Here is a 15,341-nt window from a genome sequence, read left to right as displayed (position 1 = left end):
ATGATACCTGGTATCTATTAATATCTTATTTCAATCGAACCACCATAGGTATTAAGTGCATACATTTCTTCAAGTTCTCCTGAACCAAAGTTTTTTAAACAAAAACACCAGACAAAAGACTGTATGTTCAGTGGTTACCCACTCTCTAGAAGAGGAGGAAAGAGGAAGAGAGGATCATTCCGGAAACTGGAATGACTGACACTTCAAGTTCCTGGGATGCATACACCCACAGGGGAATGCGGGCCAGCCTGCTCCAAGAGTCTACATGTAAGCATTGGGTACCTGGGATGTGGAGAGGCACATTTCCTTGAACGACACAATTTTTAGGGAAGGTTCTGTGGTTAATGACCCTGTGCCCTCAAGCAGCCAAATGTAAAAATAGTAACGTTCCCCTTAAGAACGGGACATACGGCACACTTGCTGTAAACCACATCCCTTGCTGGCCGCCCACAAAATGCCAGTTATTAAGAGGGTGGGGTCTCAATGCGATTTGTTTTACTTCTGTTTAGTCATTCTGCACACCTTAATTTTATTCCCACCGATTTTCCTCCCCTTGGTCTCTTTTACAGCTGCTTGCGCATATTCAATTTCATTGTAGAGGACCAGGGCCATGCCTTTTAAGCGGTCAAACACCACCTGTAAAAAACAAAACAAAAATCAAATAAGAGCCTCATCCACTAGACTCATTGTCAGTCCCAAGAAAATCTTAGGTCACAAGGACACTGCCAAAAAAAAAAAAACACAAAAAAAACAAAAACAAAACAAACAAACATTTTCTCTAATTCTAGAAAAAAATGTCAGGGCTTTTCCCAGTGAAGATAATAAAACGTGTAGGGACTGTTTACAATTGCGGCTACTGTGCCTTGAGGTACATTATGCCTTTATTTTGTCTTTCTTTATTTTGCATGTTGACTAAGTTCTGTACTGTGTACTTAAGTAGGCATTCTTGTAGTTTGGGCTCAAAAAAAAAAAAAAAAAAAAATCAACACCCCTGAAAGAGAAAAAAATGTAGAACACTGAATCAACAATAAATTTCAGTGGATTTTGGTTAAAACAAGCATTATTAACTTAAAGCTACTGGATTTTTCCATTTATACTAGCAGTCTTTATGATGTGTATTTGTCCAAACAACAAAAGCTACATTTAAAGAAATGCTGAAATTATACACCACGCCCACCACAGTGTAACTCTGCTCTCAAGAAGGGAGTTCAAACTCTACTTTCACATAATGGAATGGGGCCCACAGACCCTTTTCCTGTTGCTTGTGGGTATGCTACCTTACAAACTTTGACTAGATGAACACTGTATGATCGTCCCTTTAAAGTCCTCTTCTTTTTTAAAAAATAAAGTCTAATGACATATTTGTGTGATTGTAAATAATTAGATAATTAGACTAATTTTCATGTGAGATAAAATAAAAACCTCTAAAAAACCTTCTATTTAACAGTATCATGCAAATTAGTTTCAAAATTAATCATCATGGCTAGTTCAAAGTAGTTTTTCAAAATACTTCCTCACATCGTAAGCTAATAGATGCAAAAGCCCTTCTACAACAAATTACTAGTAATTTTTAAAGAAAAGAAAATGTCAACATTAAGAACTGGGGCTGACAGGACGGAATTCCAAGAACAGGGAGTCAGAAGTAACCTGACATCAACACCAAAACCTCCCACCTACCTTTACCACAGGACCATATCGGCAGAAATGGCGTGTTAAATACTGATCCGACACATTTGAAGAAAGCCCGTCTAACCACACGCAGTTTGTAGGCATGCTCTTTCCAAAACCCAGCTGAATAGGAGAGGTGAAATTTCTATTAGTAAAGTCACCAATTATTCAACTACAGAATTCTGAAAAAATCTGTCTTCTGTAGGAATCTTATCAACCATCATCCCAAGGGAGAAACATCTGGTTAAAATCAAACAGAAATGCACACAAGAGTGATCCTGCCAGGCTAAGTACTAATTCAGCTTACAGTACAAGAGGATGAGGGTGCAGGGAATTATATCACCTTTACTGTTATCTAACTGTACTGCAATTTGAAATAATGAGACAGACACACACACAAACACTCCAAATCATAACGGTGTAATAACTTATGCAAAGTCCTTTACCTTGAGGCGATTATTTCCAAGGTACTCTCCATCCATCTTCTTAATAGCCTTACAAACGCTGGCAATATCACAGTACTGCAAGAATGCGTACTGAGGAACTCCATTTACTTTCTTAATATCAATATCCTGAAAAAGCCAATTAGTACCAATTAGTGACAGGCCAACAGGAAAATAAATCAGAATAAACTAAGCCCAAACAAAGTGCATATTTCTCAAAACAGTCATATTCCCCAAAATCATTTTCTTAGTTAAAACCATACATTGTAATACAACTGTAAATAGCCTGAAAGACTACACAACACAGCATTTGTAGTCACAACCATGAAATCCTTCCTCTGTGAAATTCTTTGCAGAAGAGAAAGTGCAAACTCAAAGTTTAAAATTCACAATACCTGTGTTAAGACAAATTTATGAAGAAAAAGGCTGTGCTTGATTCAGCAGCACATATACTAAAATTGGAACAGTACAGAGATTAATAAAGGCAGCCTATTTAATAAAAACCTAAGAAATACAGTTGACCCTTGAACAACAGGGGGCTGGGGGCAAGGGAGTTAGTTAAGGCACCCACCTCCAAGGCAGTTGAAAATCCACATATAACTTTTGACTCCCACCAAACTTAACCACTGATACCCTACTGCTGACCAGAAGCCTTGCTGATAACATGGTTAATTAACACATATTCTGTAAAAGTTATTATACTATATCCTTAAAGTAAGCTGGAAGAAAGAGAATGTTATTAAGAAAATCATAAGAAGAAAAGTTCACATACAAGCAGATCCATGCAGTTAAAACCCATGCTGTTCAAGGGTAAACTGTAATTCGCTTCTGCAATAATCTAAAAACCTTTATTAGTGGCTGGCTGGCCATTTAAAATACAATATCTGAGAAGAAGAAGAATGAGAAAGAAATCAAGTTTTCAAAAAAGTGATCCTAAATTTTTAAAATATGCAATCCTAAATTAGAAGACTCATTCAATGTATCAGTGTATCTAACTGAACCAAGCCTGGTGACTGATATATATAGTAATACTCTCTCATATCCAGAATGAATAAATATATAAATACCTGAACTACCTTGTGAAGATGTATCAGAACACCATCCCTTGATTAAAGAAACAGTCTATAAAAGGCAAAGCCCCATCTCTTTATTTTTTTTTTAAGTTTATTTATTAAGTAATCTCCACACCCAACGTGGGTCTCGAACTCAGGACCCTGAGGTCAAAAGTCATGTGCTCTTTCAACTGAGCCAGCCAGGCGCCCTTAACTCCAATTCTTTAGAAAGACTGAAACCTGTACTCATGCATGACACTCTGGTCCTGCCTACTTCACTACTTAGACAAGGTGGTGTAAAAAAGCTGGCTTACACATGAAAATGGTCCAGAGAAACCAGATACGTGGATTGCAAAACTTACACTTAAACAATAATGACCCATATGGTGATTATCTAAAGTATTCTGTAAATCACAATATTTAAGCCTTTTTAAGGGTCATAAGCCAATAATCAAAAGCTGAAACAGAGCAAAATGAATAATGCATTTGAAGAGCAGTTTGAGGAACTGCTTCTTAAAAAAAGCAGTAGTTTGGGCGCCTGGGTGGCGCAGTCGGTTAAGCGTCCCACTTCAGCCAGGTCACGATCTCGTGGTCTGGGAGTTCGAGCCCCGCGTCGGGCTCTGGGCTGATGGCTCAGAGCCTGGAGCCTGTTTCCGATTCTGTGTCTCCCTCTCTCTCTGCCCCTCCCCCCGTTCATGCTCTGTCTCTCTCTGTCCCAAAAATAAATAAACGTTGAAAAAAAAAATTAAAAAAAAAAAAAAAAAGCAGTAGTTTATACTTAAAATAGTTTTTTTTTTTTTTTTCTTTTAAATAGGCTTCACCCCCAGCGAGAAGCCCAATGCAGGGCTTGAGCTCACAACCCTGAGATCAAGACCTGAGCTGAGATTCAGTGTCGGACGCTCAATGGCATAAACCACCCAGGCACCCCTATACTCAAAACAGTTCTAAGTAATGGTAAATAGGAGCTGAGTTTCACCAAAATGTAGAACGCAACAATCCAGAATAACTCCATGTAAGAGAAATGGTCTCCAAAGAATATTGGTGGGTAGGCTCACTACAAGGGTTCTTCTAGCTACAGCATAATCTATCAATAAGCAGCAGACCATTTCCCCTAAGTTTGTGTGTCATTAAAATAGTTACCCTCATGAGCAATTGCAAACATGGAATAATGGTTTTCAAACAGAATAGGACATGGCCACTTATTAAGCATGGATCTTAAACACTATAATCACTCCATTTGTAGCAACCCTGCTGATGAAAATGTATTTATGTACACAAATACAATTTCTTACACTCCTCCAAAATTCAAAGTAGCAGCCACATTCAAATAAAAGTATATCTGAAAGTTTTATCAACTCATAGACTCATAAATGCTAAGCAGCAAAATAAATAAAACTTTTCTGTCACAGAAAAGGCTGGAGCCCAGGTAGGTAAGTGAACTCATCTAAGTAGGCAGTACGGCTGGAATTAGGGTGTGTGATAAAAGAACTTAAAATAATTGAAATTCAAGAAAGGAAAATGAATGTTTTGCTGTTTCTCTAAATATATAGCTTGTTTTTTCTTACTTTGTACCAACCATTTCTATCTCTTGCTCCTAGTCCCTTTGAGGTTTAGGTCAACTACAAGCACAAATATTTTATTCACTAGATTGTATCATTTAAAAAAAGTAAGAATTTTTACTTTCAACCTTAGTGTATAAATAAGGATGAATAGACGGACAGATACATACACACACACACCTGAAAGGTTAACAGTAACTGTTCTTACCCAGCACGTTTTTTTACTCTCTAAAGTCCAAATATACACAACAATTTTCTTGCTGTTACTAATACAAAGTCTAGGAAAGACAGAAGTAATTTCCCTATTTTTTTCAAACACAAAACAAAATAGTATATATATCCCAAGGGTACAAAGCTGTAACCAAACTATTTTCACTATAAAGTGACTCAAGTTTTGAGTCACGAGGAACAGAAAAACCCTTTGAATTCCTAAATTTAATAATGACTTGCAAAATATAAAAAGTGATTCTAATTAAAATTTCAAAACAGAACTGAGCTTCCAGCATGACATCCACATTCCAGTAAATCCCCAAGGTACTTCTGACGTGAATTGTGGTAACACAAGACTCCTATACTAAGTTGCTGCTTCTTTCTTACAGACATCTTTTATTTTCCTTCCCACCCACAGGACTAGATATGGCTTTAAACAGTACTCGATGGACAAATAAGAAAAATGGATAGAAAAATACACATATATAAATAAAACAAAGACAAATACCTATTATATAGTTTTATATACACACATAAAACAGTCCCCCAAGGAGTTTTGCCAGACCATCTTTTAGCAGGAGTTAAAAACACAGGGCAAATGAGAAAAGTATTTGTTACACCATCTAAATATCATCTTTCCAAATATAATCTTGTACTATGCTTTATGTTTTATGACAAAGATCTAAAACTTTTTACTGTAAAAAAACAACATACCACAATTTCTCCGAAGCGCTGGAAGATGTTGCGAAGGTCATGATAAGTAGTGGTTTTTTCAAGGTTGCCAATAAAGAGGGTTCTTGTTGCTTTGGGGTGAAATTCATCTATCCTTTCATCCAAAGGACGAAATTCATTTTCACTTTCCGTTTCTGTTAAGTGGGATGGGGGCAGAGTAAAAAGAGAAGAGGGTTTTTTTTTTTTCTTTTTCTTTTTTAGGTAATCTCTATACCCAATGTAGGGTTCAAACTCACAACACCAAGATCAAAAGTCACATGCCCTACAGACTAAGCCAGCCAGGCACCCCAAAACAGAAGAATGTTTCAATGTATATTTAGATATCACAGGAAAATCTACACTTAAGAAGCTAAATCTCTGAAATATTGGGTGTGAATACTCATACAATCTGGAAAAGGTATATACAGCTTCAGAAATAGCTGCCTTTTGCTTAACTCCAAAGGCTAAAGAAACTTGTCAAAAAAACTTAGGGGTAAGTAACACTTTCTTTGATCTTCAAAACAGAAAAGTGGACTGAATTTCAGTCCGCTAAGTTCATTTGTTTTAAAAATAATCACTAACACAGAAATAGATTTTAAACCCCAGCAAAAACAGCAATTACTTAAGCCTAATCTTAGGTTCCAAAAATTCTGCAGCAGGCTCTCAATGGAAAGTATAAAACTACAATCTGAAACACACGTAAAACTCAACTGAAAACAGGCCAGCTTCATTACTTAATTTGCTTTTCAGCATTTTATAAAATATTTAGCATTTTGCATCTCTGTTAATTGACAGAGCCCAACCATCTAAATGTAGCGATTTTTGGATACAAGAAGAGTAATTGTATGCAAACTGACTGGAGCAGTACTTCTGAAACTGCTGCCACATGGGCCCCAATGACACACACAGGGAGACCACACGCCACTCCTAAGGTTTCTATTTCTTATGACTAAAGCCCTGGTTTAGTGTCTAATTCAAGCACAACTTTTCTCTAAAGCTCCATTTTAAACACAGTCCAGCGCAGAATATTCAATGTTTTGTTGATAATAACTATACACAGCCTATTATGTTCTCTTTTTTTAATGTAAAACAAAGCCACACAAAAAAGTTAACAATTAACTGACTGAAACAAACTGTTTAGAGACAGGCACTAAACATTACTGATGTCACCAACAACACTGATACTGAAAAGATTCAACTTCTGAGCTGCTCAACTTCTGAGCTGCTGAGTGAATTCAGACAGAACACACCTCACTCCCGATTCCAGTCTGACTGCTCTAATGGCAGCTCAGCTTAATCTTACTGGTGTCATCAAAGAATATGTACTTTCAGAGACTCAAGTGGACCCAGAAACTGCCAGGGTTCCTGTACCTGTCTCCATACTGTATTTTGATCATATCTCCCAGGGGAGATCTCATTTCAAGATCAACTAGGTCTTCTTGAAACTAATAGAGGGCACATATTTAGGAATATTGCATTTAAAAAGGGAGAAAAAATGAAAAAGAAAAGAAAAAATAATTCAGACACATCTTAAGGTTTATACTCCAAAAGGCAGAATCAGAAAGATAGAACATAATTTGCAACCATTAAAATCGTATGTACTGGCTTCATTTCCACCAAATAAATAGCTCAATAAAAATTTCAAAATCAGAAATTCAGTTTAACAAAGATTTTTAAAAAGTGTATTTTCCACATGTAATCTATTTAACCTTCATGACCAGTTCAGGTCTTAATGCCTGCATGTCAATGTAAAAAAACTTTTATCTTCGCAATTTCATGTTTAAGGGATTGTAATGATCTATCTGCATAGAACTAAGAAAGCACAATCTTAGAAGCCACCTGGGGTCTATATGCAAAGTTGGGCTTCTTGGATTTGGATCTTTCTAACAAGAGGTCCCTGACCTAAGGAAGCAATCAGCTCCATACATTTCAGTACAAAACATTTTATGACTTAACCATCCAACAACAATTCCAACCAAGTCTCTATACTCGCATTCAACTGTTTTCAAATATCCCATTCGACAAGTGTTTCATGCTGTCCCACCTGGAAAAAGTACGTTCAAGCTTTCCTACACCTCAACCAACCAAACTTCTCAAAATCTTCACTAGCAGGTGTGGTTAAAGCCCAGGTGCTAACTGATTAGGTAAAATGCATTTTTTACAGTGAAAATGACAAGCCAGCCCCACGACTTGGGAGATCTGAGGGCCATCTATTGTTAAAGGCCCTGAATTAGATCCCCGCTACTTAATAATTATATGTGGCTCTAACAACTTCCTACAATACGTTATATGACATTCTAAATATTATTCCTTAGGTCAATTGTGACCTGTTCTGAATGTGTTAAAGAAGAACTCCTGAGTTGTACTTAGCTCAGTATAACTTAAGAGAGTACATCTCAAACTTGGAAGAGGAGGGAACATGAGGGCATTACCTATAATCCCTTTGAATTCTTGTGTTTATCATAAAATTATGCACGTTTTACAATCTTCCCTCTAGCAACTCTGTGCCTATTTTTTTTAAATTCTTTGTTAAACATTTATTTATTATTGAGAGACAGACACAGAGTGTGAGCGGGGGAGGGGTAGAGAGAGGGGAAGACACAGAATCTGAAGTAGGCTCTGGGCTCCGAGCTGTCAGCACAGAGCCCGACACGGGGCTCGAACTCACGAACTGTGAGATCATGCCCTGAGCCTAACCAACTGATCAGTCGCCTAACCAACTGAGCCACCCAGGTGCCCCCGTGCCTGTTTTAATACATACAAATAACATTTACACAATCTTACCAGGGAAATTCTATTTTTTCCCTCTTAACTGTCAAAACAATGAATATTGTAAGATAATAGGCTATGTTTGCCCTAAAATTCCATTCAAAGTTTTAGGTGTGTGTTTTTGTTTTGTTTTAAAATAAAGCTCTACAGCCAATATGGGACATGAACGCACAACCCTGAGATCAAGAGTCACATATTCTACCAACTGAGCCAGCACCCCTCAAAGTCTTAGTCTTAAAGTTGGTCTCAGCTACATAATGTGACTGCCTAATTTAAACATTTCTCCACAAATTTACTTACAAGCTGCCTTAAACTGGAAGGTTCCCAAACTTGAATATGTGAATTCTGAACCATTAGGCTGGGACAAGGTGAAATGTCTGCACTATAGGTGGTTCTGAAACAGGATAAACACTGACCCGAGCCATGCCTGAGAAGACTTCCTGCCTTACAACAGGTCTTACAGGTAGATTCAAACTAATAAAATGTCCCCTTGAAACTCTCAATGGGTCACACTCTTAAGATTTAATCCTGCTTTTCTTTGTCACTAAGCTTTCAAGGTCACGGAAACTAGGACAACAGATCTAATTTGTGCTGGGCATAACAGAAATAAAAGCAGTCTAACTAGTCCCTCCGATCAATGTAGCAAGTCGTCTGTTTCTTAATTCAGGGTAACTCTGATGTCATTCTCCAAAGAACTATCTCCTTATCTCATTCAATTCAATCCTTTTGGGAAGACAGGACTCAACAAAGGGCCAACTTGTGCCTTTCAGCCTCTTAGAAGTCAGCATTTCTCCCTTAAAGAAACAGAACAATTTTCACCCTCCCTAACCAAAACAACATAATTTTATTAACTTGAAAAACAAATATAACCAGTCTTTAAAACAGAAGACATTGGAAGTATGTCAACAAATAAAGTTGGAATAGTGTCCCAATTCAGGGTAAGATGTGACCTTTTCATAAGGTGAAATATAAATCTTACTAAAAATTAGCCTCCTTGTCTCTTACCTGGCCCTATCCATGCTGTTACTTCAATCTGCATGCCAAAGAAAAGTTTTCCTTTTGATGCAGTCAATGCTTTTTCTTGGTCCTCTTGCTGCCGAAAGAATACCAAACCATACCTCTCTTCTGAAGTTCCATGGATCTGCACTGACGTCACCTTTCCAAATTTCTTAAATTCATGGAAAAGGCCATCTTTAAGGCTTGTATCTAAATCCCCACCCAAAAAAACAAGGTGCTTATTTTTCTAGTTCAGTTACAATTCAATTAAAACAAGCTACAAAATCTCTGGCTTGATTTTTGACCTAAGTTTTGTTAGCATATGAACCTTTTAAATAAAATAACTAAAATGGTATTCATAATTTTCCTCATTTAAAATGTTAATATTTTGAAATGGGTTTCCTATCATAGTTTTATATCCAAAATTATTTCAGATAACACAGGACTCCAGGCCAATATAATAAAATTAACTGAAAATAGCATTTCTATAATTCACATCAAATTTCCCCTAATATCAAAATACTTAATCCAGTAAGTATATTTACTAAAAACTAAACGTGTTTTCTTCATATAACACTCACGACACAATCTTTGTATATGTATATACAATGGGCACAATAACGTATATATGCACATATATATGTGATATAGTAAATACAAATAACATGCAAGCTTCATACACGTAACAACCTAGAAACTACATACAGTTATGATAATCCCTTGCTTTTCTTTATGTGGCATTTAAATAGTAATGAACCACAAAAAAGAAAGCCTGCTGTCACTACAAGACAGAATTTAAGTTGCCCAGCCTCATATTCCCCAACAGTAGCAGAGAGGAAAGTACAGTAACCCAAAACTTTACCTGTAGAGCGTACTGGGAGATTCTGAACCTTGATTCCAAAACTTTTACGCGGCTCATCTTTCTCCAGGGATGAAAGCAACTGGGAAGTGGGTGCTGGGACTGCTGCAGATTGAACTGATCGGGCTGGAGAGTCATCACTTGAACTACTGCTGGAGTCAGTGCTGCAGAAGGGCAAAAAAAAGACAAACAGAAAATGAATACATATAAAATTTCTGAAAAATCAACAAGTGGCAATAATTACAAGCAACAATCTACATTTTAGGTCTGGGATTTCTGGACACCCTCCCTCTCTCCACACTCTATTTCACAACCCCCCTTGGAAGGCAGAACAAACACTGGCCTGAGACTGTGGAAGCAAAAGTAACAATCTTCTACCACCACAGTCCCCCAAAAGACAAATGTTGTATTCTGTGCAAAATGTGAACAACGTTTTCCAAATGAAGTTAAGCCTGTAAATGCAGTTCACTTAAAGGTGGTAATAAAAGAACAGTGAATTGGGATGCCTGGGTGACTCAGTCCACCTAGTGGTTGAGGGTCTGACTCTTGGACAGGGGCTCAGGTCATGATCCCAGGGTTGTGGGATGAAGCCCTGCGTTGGGCTCCATGTGGAGCCTGCTTGAGATTCTCTCTCTCGCCCTCTTTCCCTTTACCCCTCTCCCCCCGATAGTGCTCTCTCCAAAAGGGAGGAAGGGAGGAAGGGAGAAGGAAGAATGAAAAAAATTTTTTTTTTCTTTTTTAAAACCATGGTGAATATATGGGTTTTGGATTCAGAGACTGCAATTCAAATCCTGACTTAGATGTAGAGCACATATCCTTGGACAAGTAACTTCACCTCTTGCTAAGCCTTAGTTTCCACATCTGCAAAATGGAAATAATAGAAGTACCTATCTTGCAGGGTTATGAAGTAAAATAACCTACAGATTTACTGAGTTTCTACTCTGACAGCAATCAACAAGCAAAGTGGCACTGCTGTTACTACCGTCGTCACTACTACCGCTGCTGCTACTGCCACCACCGCCATCTCAGGGACATCTTAATTTTGAAGAAAACAAAAACATCCAAAATAATTTCCTAGGTTTTTAATTTTTAAATATTTGAGGGACTAATGAAATACTACGTAAATTACTTGAGTCTTGTTGGTTTAAGCTCTTTTCTCTGTAAGAAATGTGAGAAATGAGTCAATGAAACTGAATTTATTACTCTTCAGTTTGATACAATCCTCAAAGGGGGAGACAGTTGAAAGACAAGGAGAAAACATTACCACATTCAGATTAAGAGAGAGAGATACCGAAACAAATTTATGATGTCTGAGATCTGTATGAATAATAGGAAAGTCTCTTTTTAGCACCAGACGAGCAAAGACTGCCATGGTTTTGTTCTAACATCTCAAATATATTAATAAAAAAGCTATTTACAGGGTCTGCTATTTAAAGGTTTCTGAAATTTTGCTTCACACTCTTCCCCTCCCTACTGTGGAAGCCTTATCTTTTAAGCAAATAACTCTGGTGGGAGGGGGGTGGTTAATCCAACTAGAACACACTGGAGGGAAGACCTGATAGTTTTTGTCATTTGGGCTAAAACTGCAGCTCTCACAGCCAATACAATCTCTAAACCAGCCAGATAAGTAAATCCAACCAAGGAACTAAGGCAAATTTGCCTTTGCTTTTTTAAAAATTAAGAAATGCTGTAAGAAAACAGAGTACTATAACTAAGAACATACACAACATTTTTACTTAGCTCTCACGTGCTAAGGCAAAAATGAAAGCTTGATAAGGTTATCAGAGCACCCGTAAGTTTGAAACAGAAATAAACCAAAGCCAGTAAGATCCAAAAGGACATATCTGAGTTATAAAATATGAACTACTAGGGATAGAAGTCTCAAGACAGAACCGCAGATTGTCACAGCCAGGCCTCCTATACATGACTAGGCTTCAGTTTTCCCTATAAAAATAATTTTTTTCCTAGATCATTCAGTAAAAGCAGGGCTACTAGTACCAAGTGATGTTCATTCAAATTAAGGGTTAATAAAAGTAATCTTCTATTTTTAGCACAGAAGGGAAAAAATGCTTGTTTTATGTATTAAGTACTCCAAGTAATACAAGATTACTGACTAGGCCACCATTTGATTACAGTATAGAATATGTTATGACATCAACTTAATTCCAATGAATCACAAAAAAACCATTAAGGAAAATAATTACAATTCTACTGATATTATAAACACCAAAAATTCCTTAGCAACAGTGGGTAAACAAATATGGGTAAGAGTAGAATTTCTGCCATTGAAACAATCATGAGGCAACAAAAACCAAGTTCTAGATAAGTCTGTGTTATAAAAATGGAAAACAAGGTGACCAATGGGAACAATGACTTTAAAGTACAAAATAATGATAGAAATTAGATTTGTCATAAATGCCATCGCAATTTTGGTGAATTCCCTGCTACCACACTAATTTTGAAACAAGATGTAGAATTTAACTGGCAGAATCATCTGCTGACCAATTTGAAGTGGTAACTACAAAAGGGAAAGGTTTTTAAAGCTTTACAAAACCTTACAAAATGATAAAATGATTCAACTTTTGAGTTCACATTTCAATATGCTAACCTAATCTGCAATGTGCATTTCCAGTGTGGTCTGTTAAATGTACGATGGATTTTAAGATCATGAATCAAAATGGGGGCACAAATTTAGACCCTCAAATATTTTTCAGTTCTACTAAATTGACAGAAGGCCCAAATGCCCAGAAGCCTGTGTCATTTTTAAAAATTTTTTTTTATTTCTTTTTTTTTTTTTAATTTTTTTTTTCAACGTTTTTTATTTATTTTTGGGACAGAGAGAGACAGAGCATGAACGGGCGAGGGGCAGAGAGAGAGGGAGACACAGAATTGGAAACAGGCCCCAGGCTCTGAGCCATCAGCCCAGAGCCCGATGCGGGGCTCGAACTCACGGACCGCAAGATCGTGACCTGGCTGAAGTCGGACGCTCAACCGACTGCGCCACCCAGGCGCCCCTAAAAAATTTTTTTTAATGTTTTATTTTATTTTTGAGAGAGTGAGAGAGAGACAGAGCACGAGAGGGGGCGAGACAGAGACAGAGAGGGAGACACAGAATCTGAAGCAGGCTCCAGGCTCCAAGCTGTCAGCACAGAGCCTGATGTGGGGCCCAACATGGGGCCTGAACTCGGGAATGGTGAGATCATGACCTGAGCCAAAGTCGGATGCTCAACCAACTGAGCCACCCAGATGCCCCAAAGCTGTGTTGTTTTTAATTTTTAGAAAATTCTTATTTTCATAATTTTGCTAAAACTAAAGAATCACCAGGGCCCTGGGGGGCTCAGTCGGTTAAGCATCTGACTTCAGCTCAGGTCATGATCTCAGAGTTTGTGGGTTTGAGGCCCATGTTGGGCTCTGCACTGACAGCAAGGTGCCTGCTTCGGATTCTCTGTCTTCCTCTCTCTCAGCCTCTCCCCCACTCACACTCTCTCAAAAATAAATAAATAAATAAACATTAAAAAAACAAAAAACAAAACTGAAGAATCACAACGTTCACCAAAGCTTTCTTGAAAGCCAAAAGTAGTCAGAATCTATTCCAATCTAAATTGTCTTAAAGTAGTAGTGGTATTATCAGCTAAGTTTTAAGAAAGTGAATTTTAAATTCATAAAGCCACATCAATATTACATTTTCAACATGAATATTACATTTTCAACATCAATATTAAATTTTTAAATGTTTATTTATTTTTGACAGACTGTGAGCAAGGAAGGGGCAGAGAGAGGAGTGGGGGACAGAGGGTCCAAAGCAGGCTCCATGCTGACAGTAGTGAGCCTGATGTGGAGCTCAAAGTCACAAATTGTGGATCATGAAGTTGGATGCTCAACAGCTGAGCCACCAAGGTGCCCTCAACATTAATATTACAATTCAACATCTAAATGGTAGAACTGGGGAAAAAAATAACCCACAGTTTAAAAGAAATCTAGTTACACTGTTCTTAAACACCTAAGACAAGTAGGCTAAATTACTTACATGTGCGCAGAATTTTTCACTAAGATTACTAAGAAAACTAAGAAGTAGATCTAAAAATTTCCACAATGAAGAAATACAACAAACAACTAGTTACTTGACAATTCTTTTTTTTAATGGTAAGTATCTTTATAGGAACCATGTTTTACCAATAAAAGGGAAAATAAAATGCAAAAATTACAAAAGGCAATTTATCAGGAAACAGATAAAAAGAAATGAACATAAAGGTGTGTTAAAGGGCACCTGAGCTGGCAATGCAGTTGTACGAGCAATGATTAGGAGTACATGAAAGCAGGTGGCCTACCAACACAACTATATGGAAGATACTGGTTAGTGCCCAGGTAAGAACCTGTGACAGGGCGCCCTATCCTTTGCATGGAGGCCACCGCTTGAGGAGAAGCCCACCTCCCTGAGCCCTGCTGGAACCCTGCTGCCTCCCTCCAACTGCCTCACCCAGCTGGACCAGCTCTGCTCCAGTGCAGGTATCCACATCAGTGAACCATTCCCCTGTGTGGGGAGTGGCACCTACAGCTCTAGAATCCCCATCTCACAGGTCTCTCCTTGCTGTGTCTACAGGGCCTAGGCTTCCAGGGAAGGGATAAGGCCCTCTAGCTGAGGGCAGTAGCTCAGGAACCTCGATATAACATTAAGAGAACAGAATCTGGAATGCCAGGATTCATTAACCCCAAATTAGAGTGTCCAATAATCAACTATCCCTATTCCTACAACCATTTTATACACAGAAATACAGTGAACACTTGACTCTTAACACTGAAAATGTCAAGGCACTGGGTATACTATTTATAAAATGACTCAGGGCTAAATTTGCTCATACACAAGAGTAGCATCTAATGACAGACATCAACATCTGTATCCCTGTATTTGTAAACACTTGATTATTATAAATATTTACTTATGTTGGTTTTGTTTTTTTTAATTTGGGAGAGAGAGAGAGAAAAAGAGAGAGAGAGAAAGAGAGAGAGAGAAAGAGAGAGAAAGAGAGAGAGAGAAAGAGAGAGAGAGAGAGAGAAAGAGAGAGAAAGAGAGAGA

General features: G+C 37.7%; 1 protein-coding gene across 2 annotated transcripts in view; it reads right to left on the bottom strand.

Annotated features, from left to right (window-relative positions):
• Nucleotides 1-15,341, bottom strand: part of SPEN (spen family transcriptional repressor) — a 92,699-nt gene that overhangs the window by 18,014 nt on the left and 59,344 nt on the right. For both annotated transcript variants that reach the window (XM_040462212.1, XM_040462216.1), the window contains 6 exons: nt 10,271-10,431; nt 9,418-9,618; nt 5,647-5,798; nt 2,115-2,240; nt 1,678-1,791; nt 523-636 (listed from right to left, as the gene is read on the bottom strand). In XM_040462212.1, the coding sequence (XP_040318146.1) occupies nt 523-636; nt 1,678-1,791; nt 2,115-2,240; nt 5,647-5,798; nt 9,418-9,618; nt 10,271-10,431 (868 nt within the window). The remainder of the gene's footprint in view (nt 1-522; nt 637-1,677; nt 1,792-2,114; nt 2,241-5,646; nt 5,799-9,417; nt 9,619-10,270; nt 10,432-15,341) is intronic.

The sequence above is a fragment of the Herpailurus yagouaroundi genome, unplaced genomic scaffold, assembly GCF_014898765.1.
Source record: "Herpailurus yagouaroundi ecotype Mexico unplaced genomic scaffold, PumYag 77, whole genome shotgun sequence".
Classification (NCBI taxonomy): Eukaryota; Metazoa; Chordata; class Mammalia; order Carnivora; family Felidae; genus Herpailurus; species Herpailurus yagouaroundi.
Note: the sequence above shows the minus strand (reverse complement) of the source record. Positions and strands in the feature narration are given on the sequence as shown.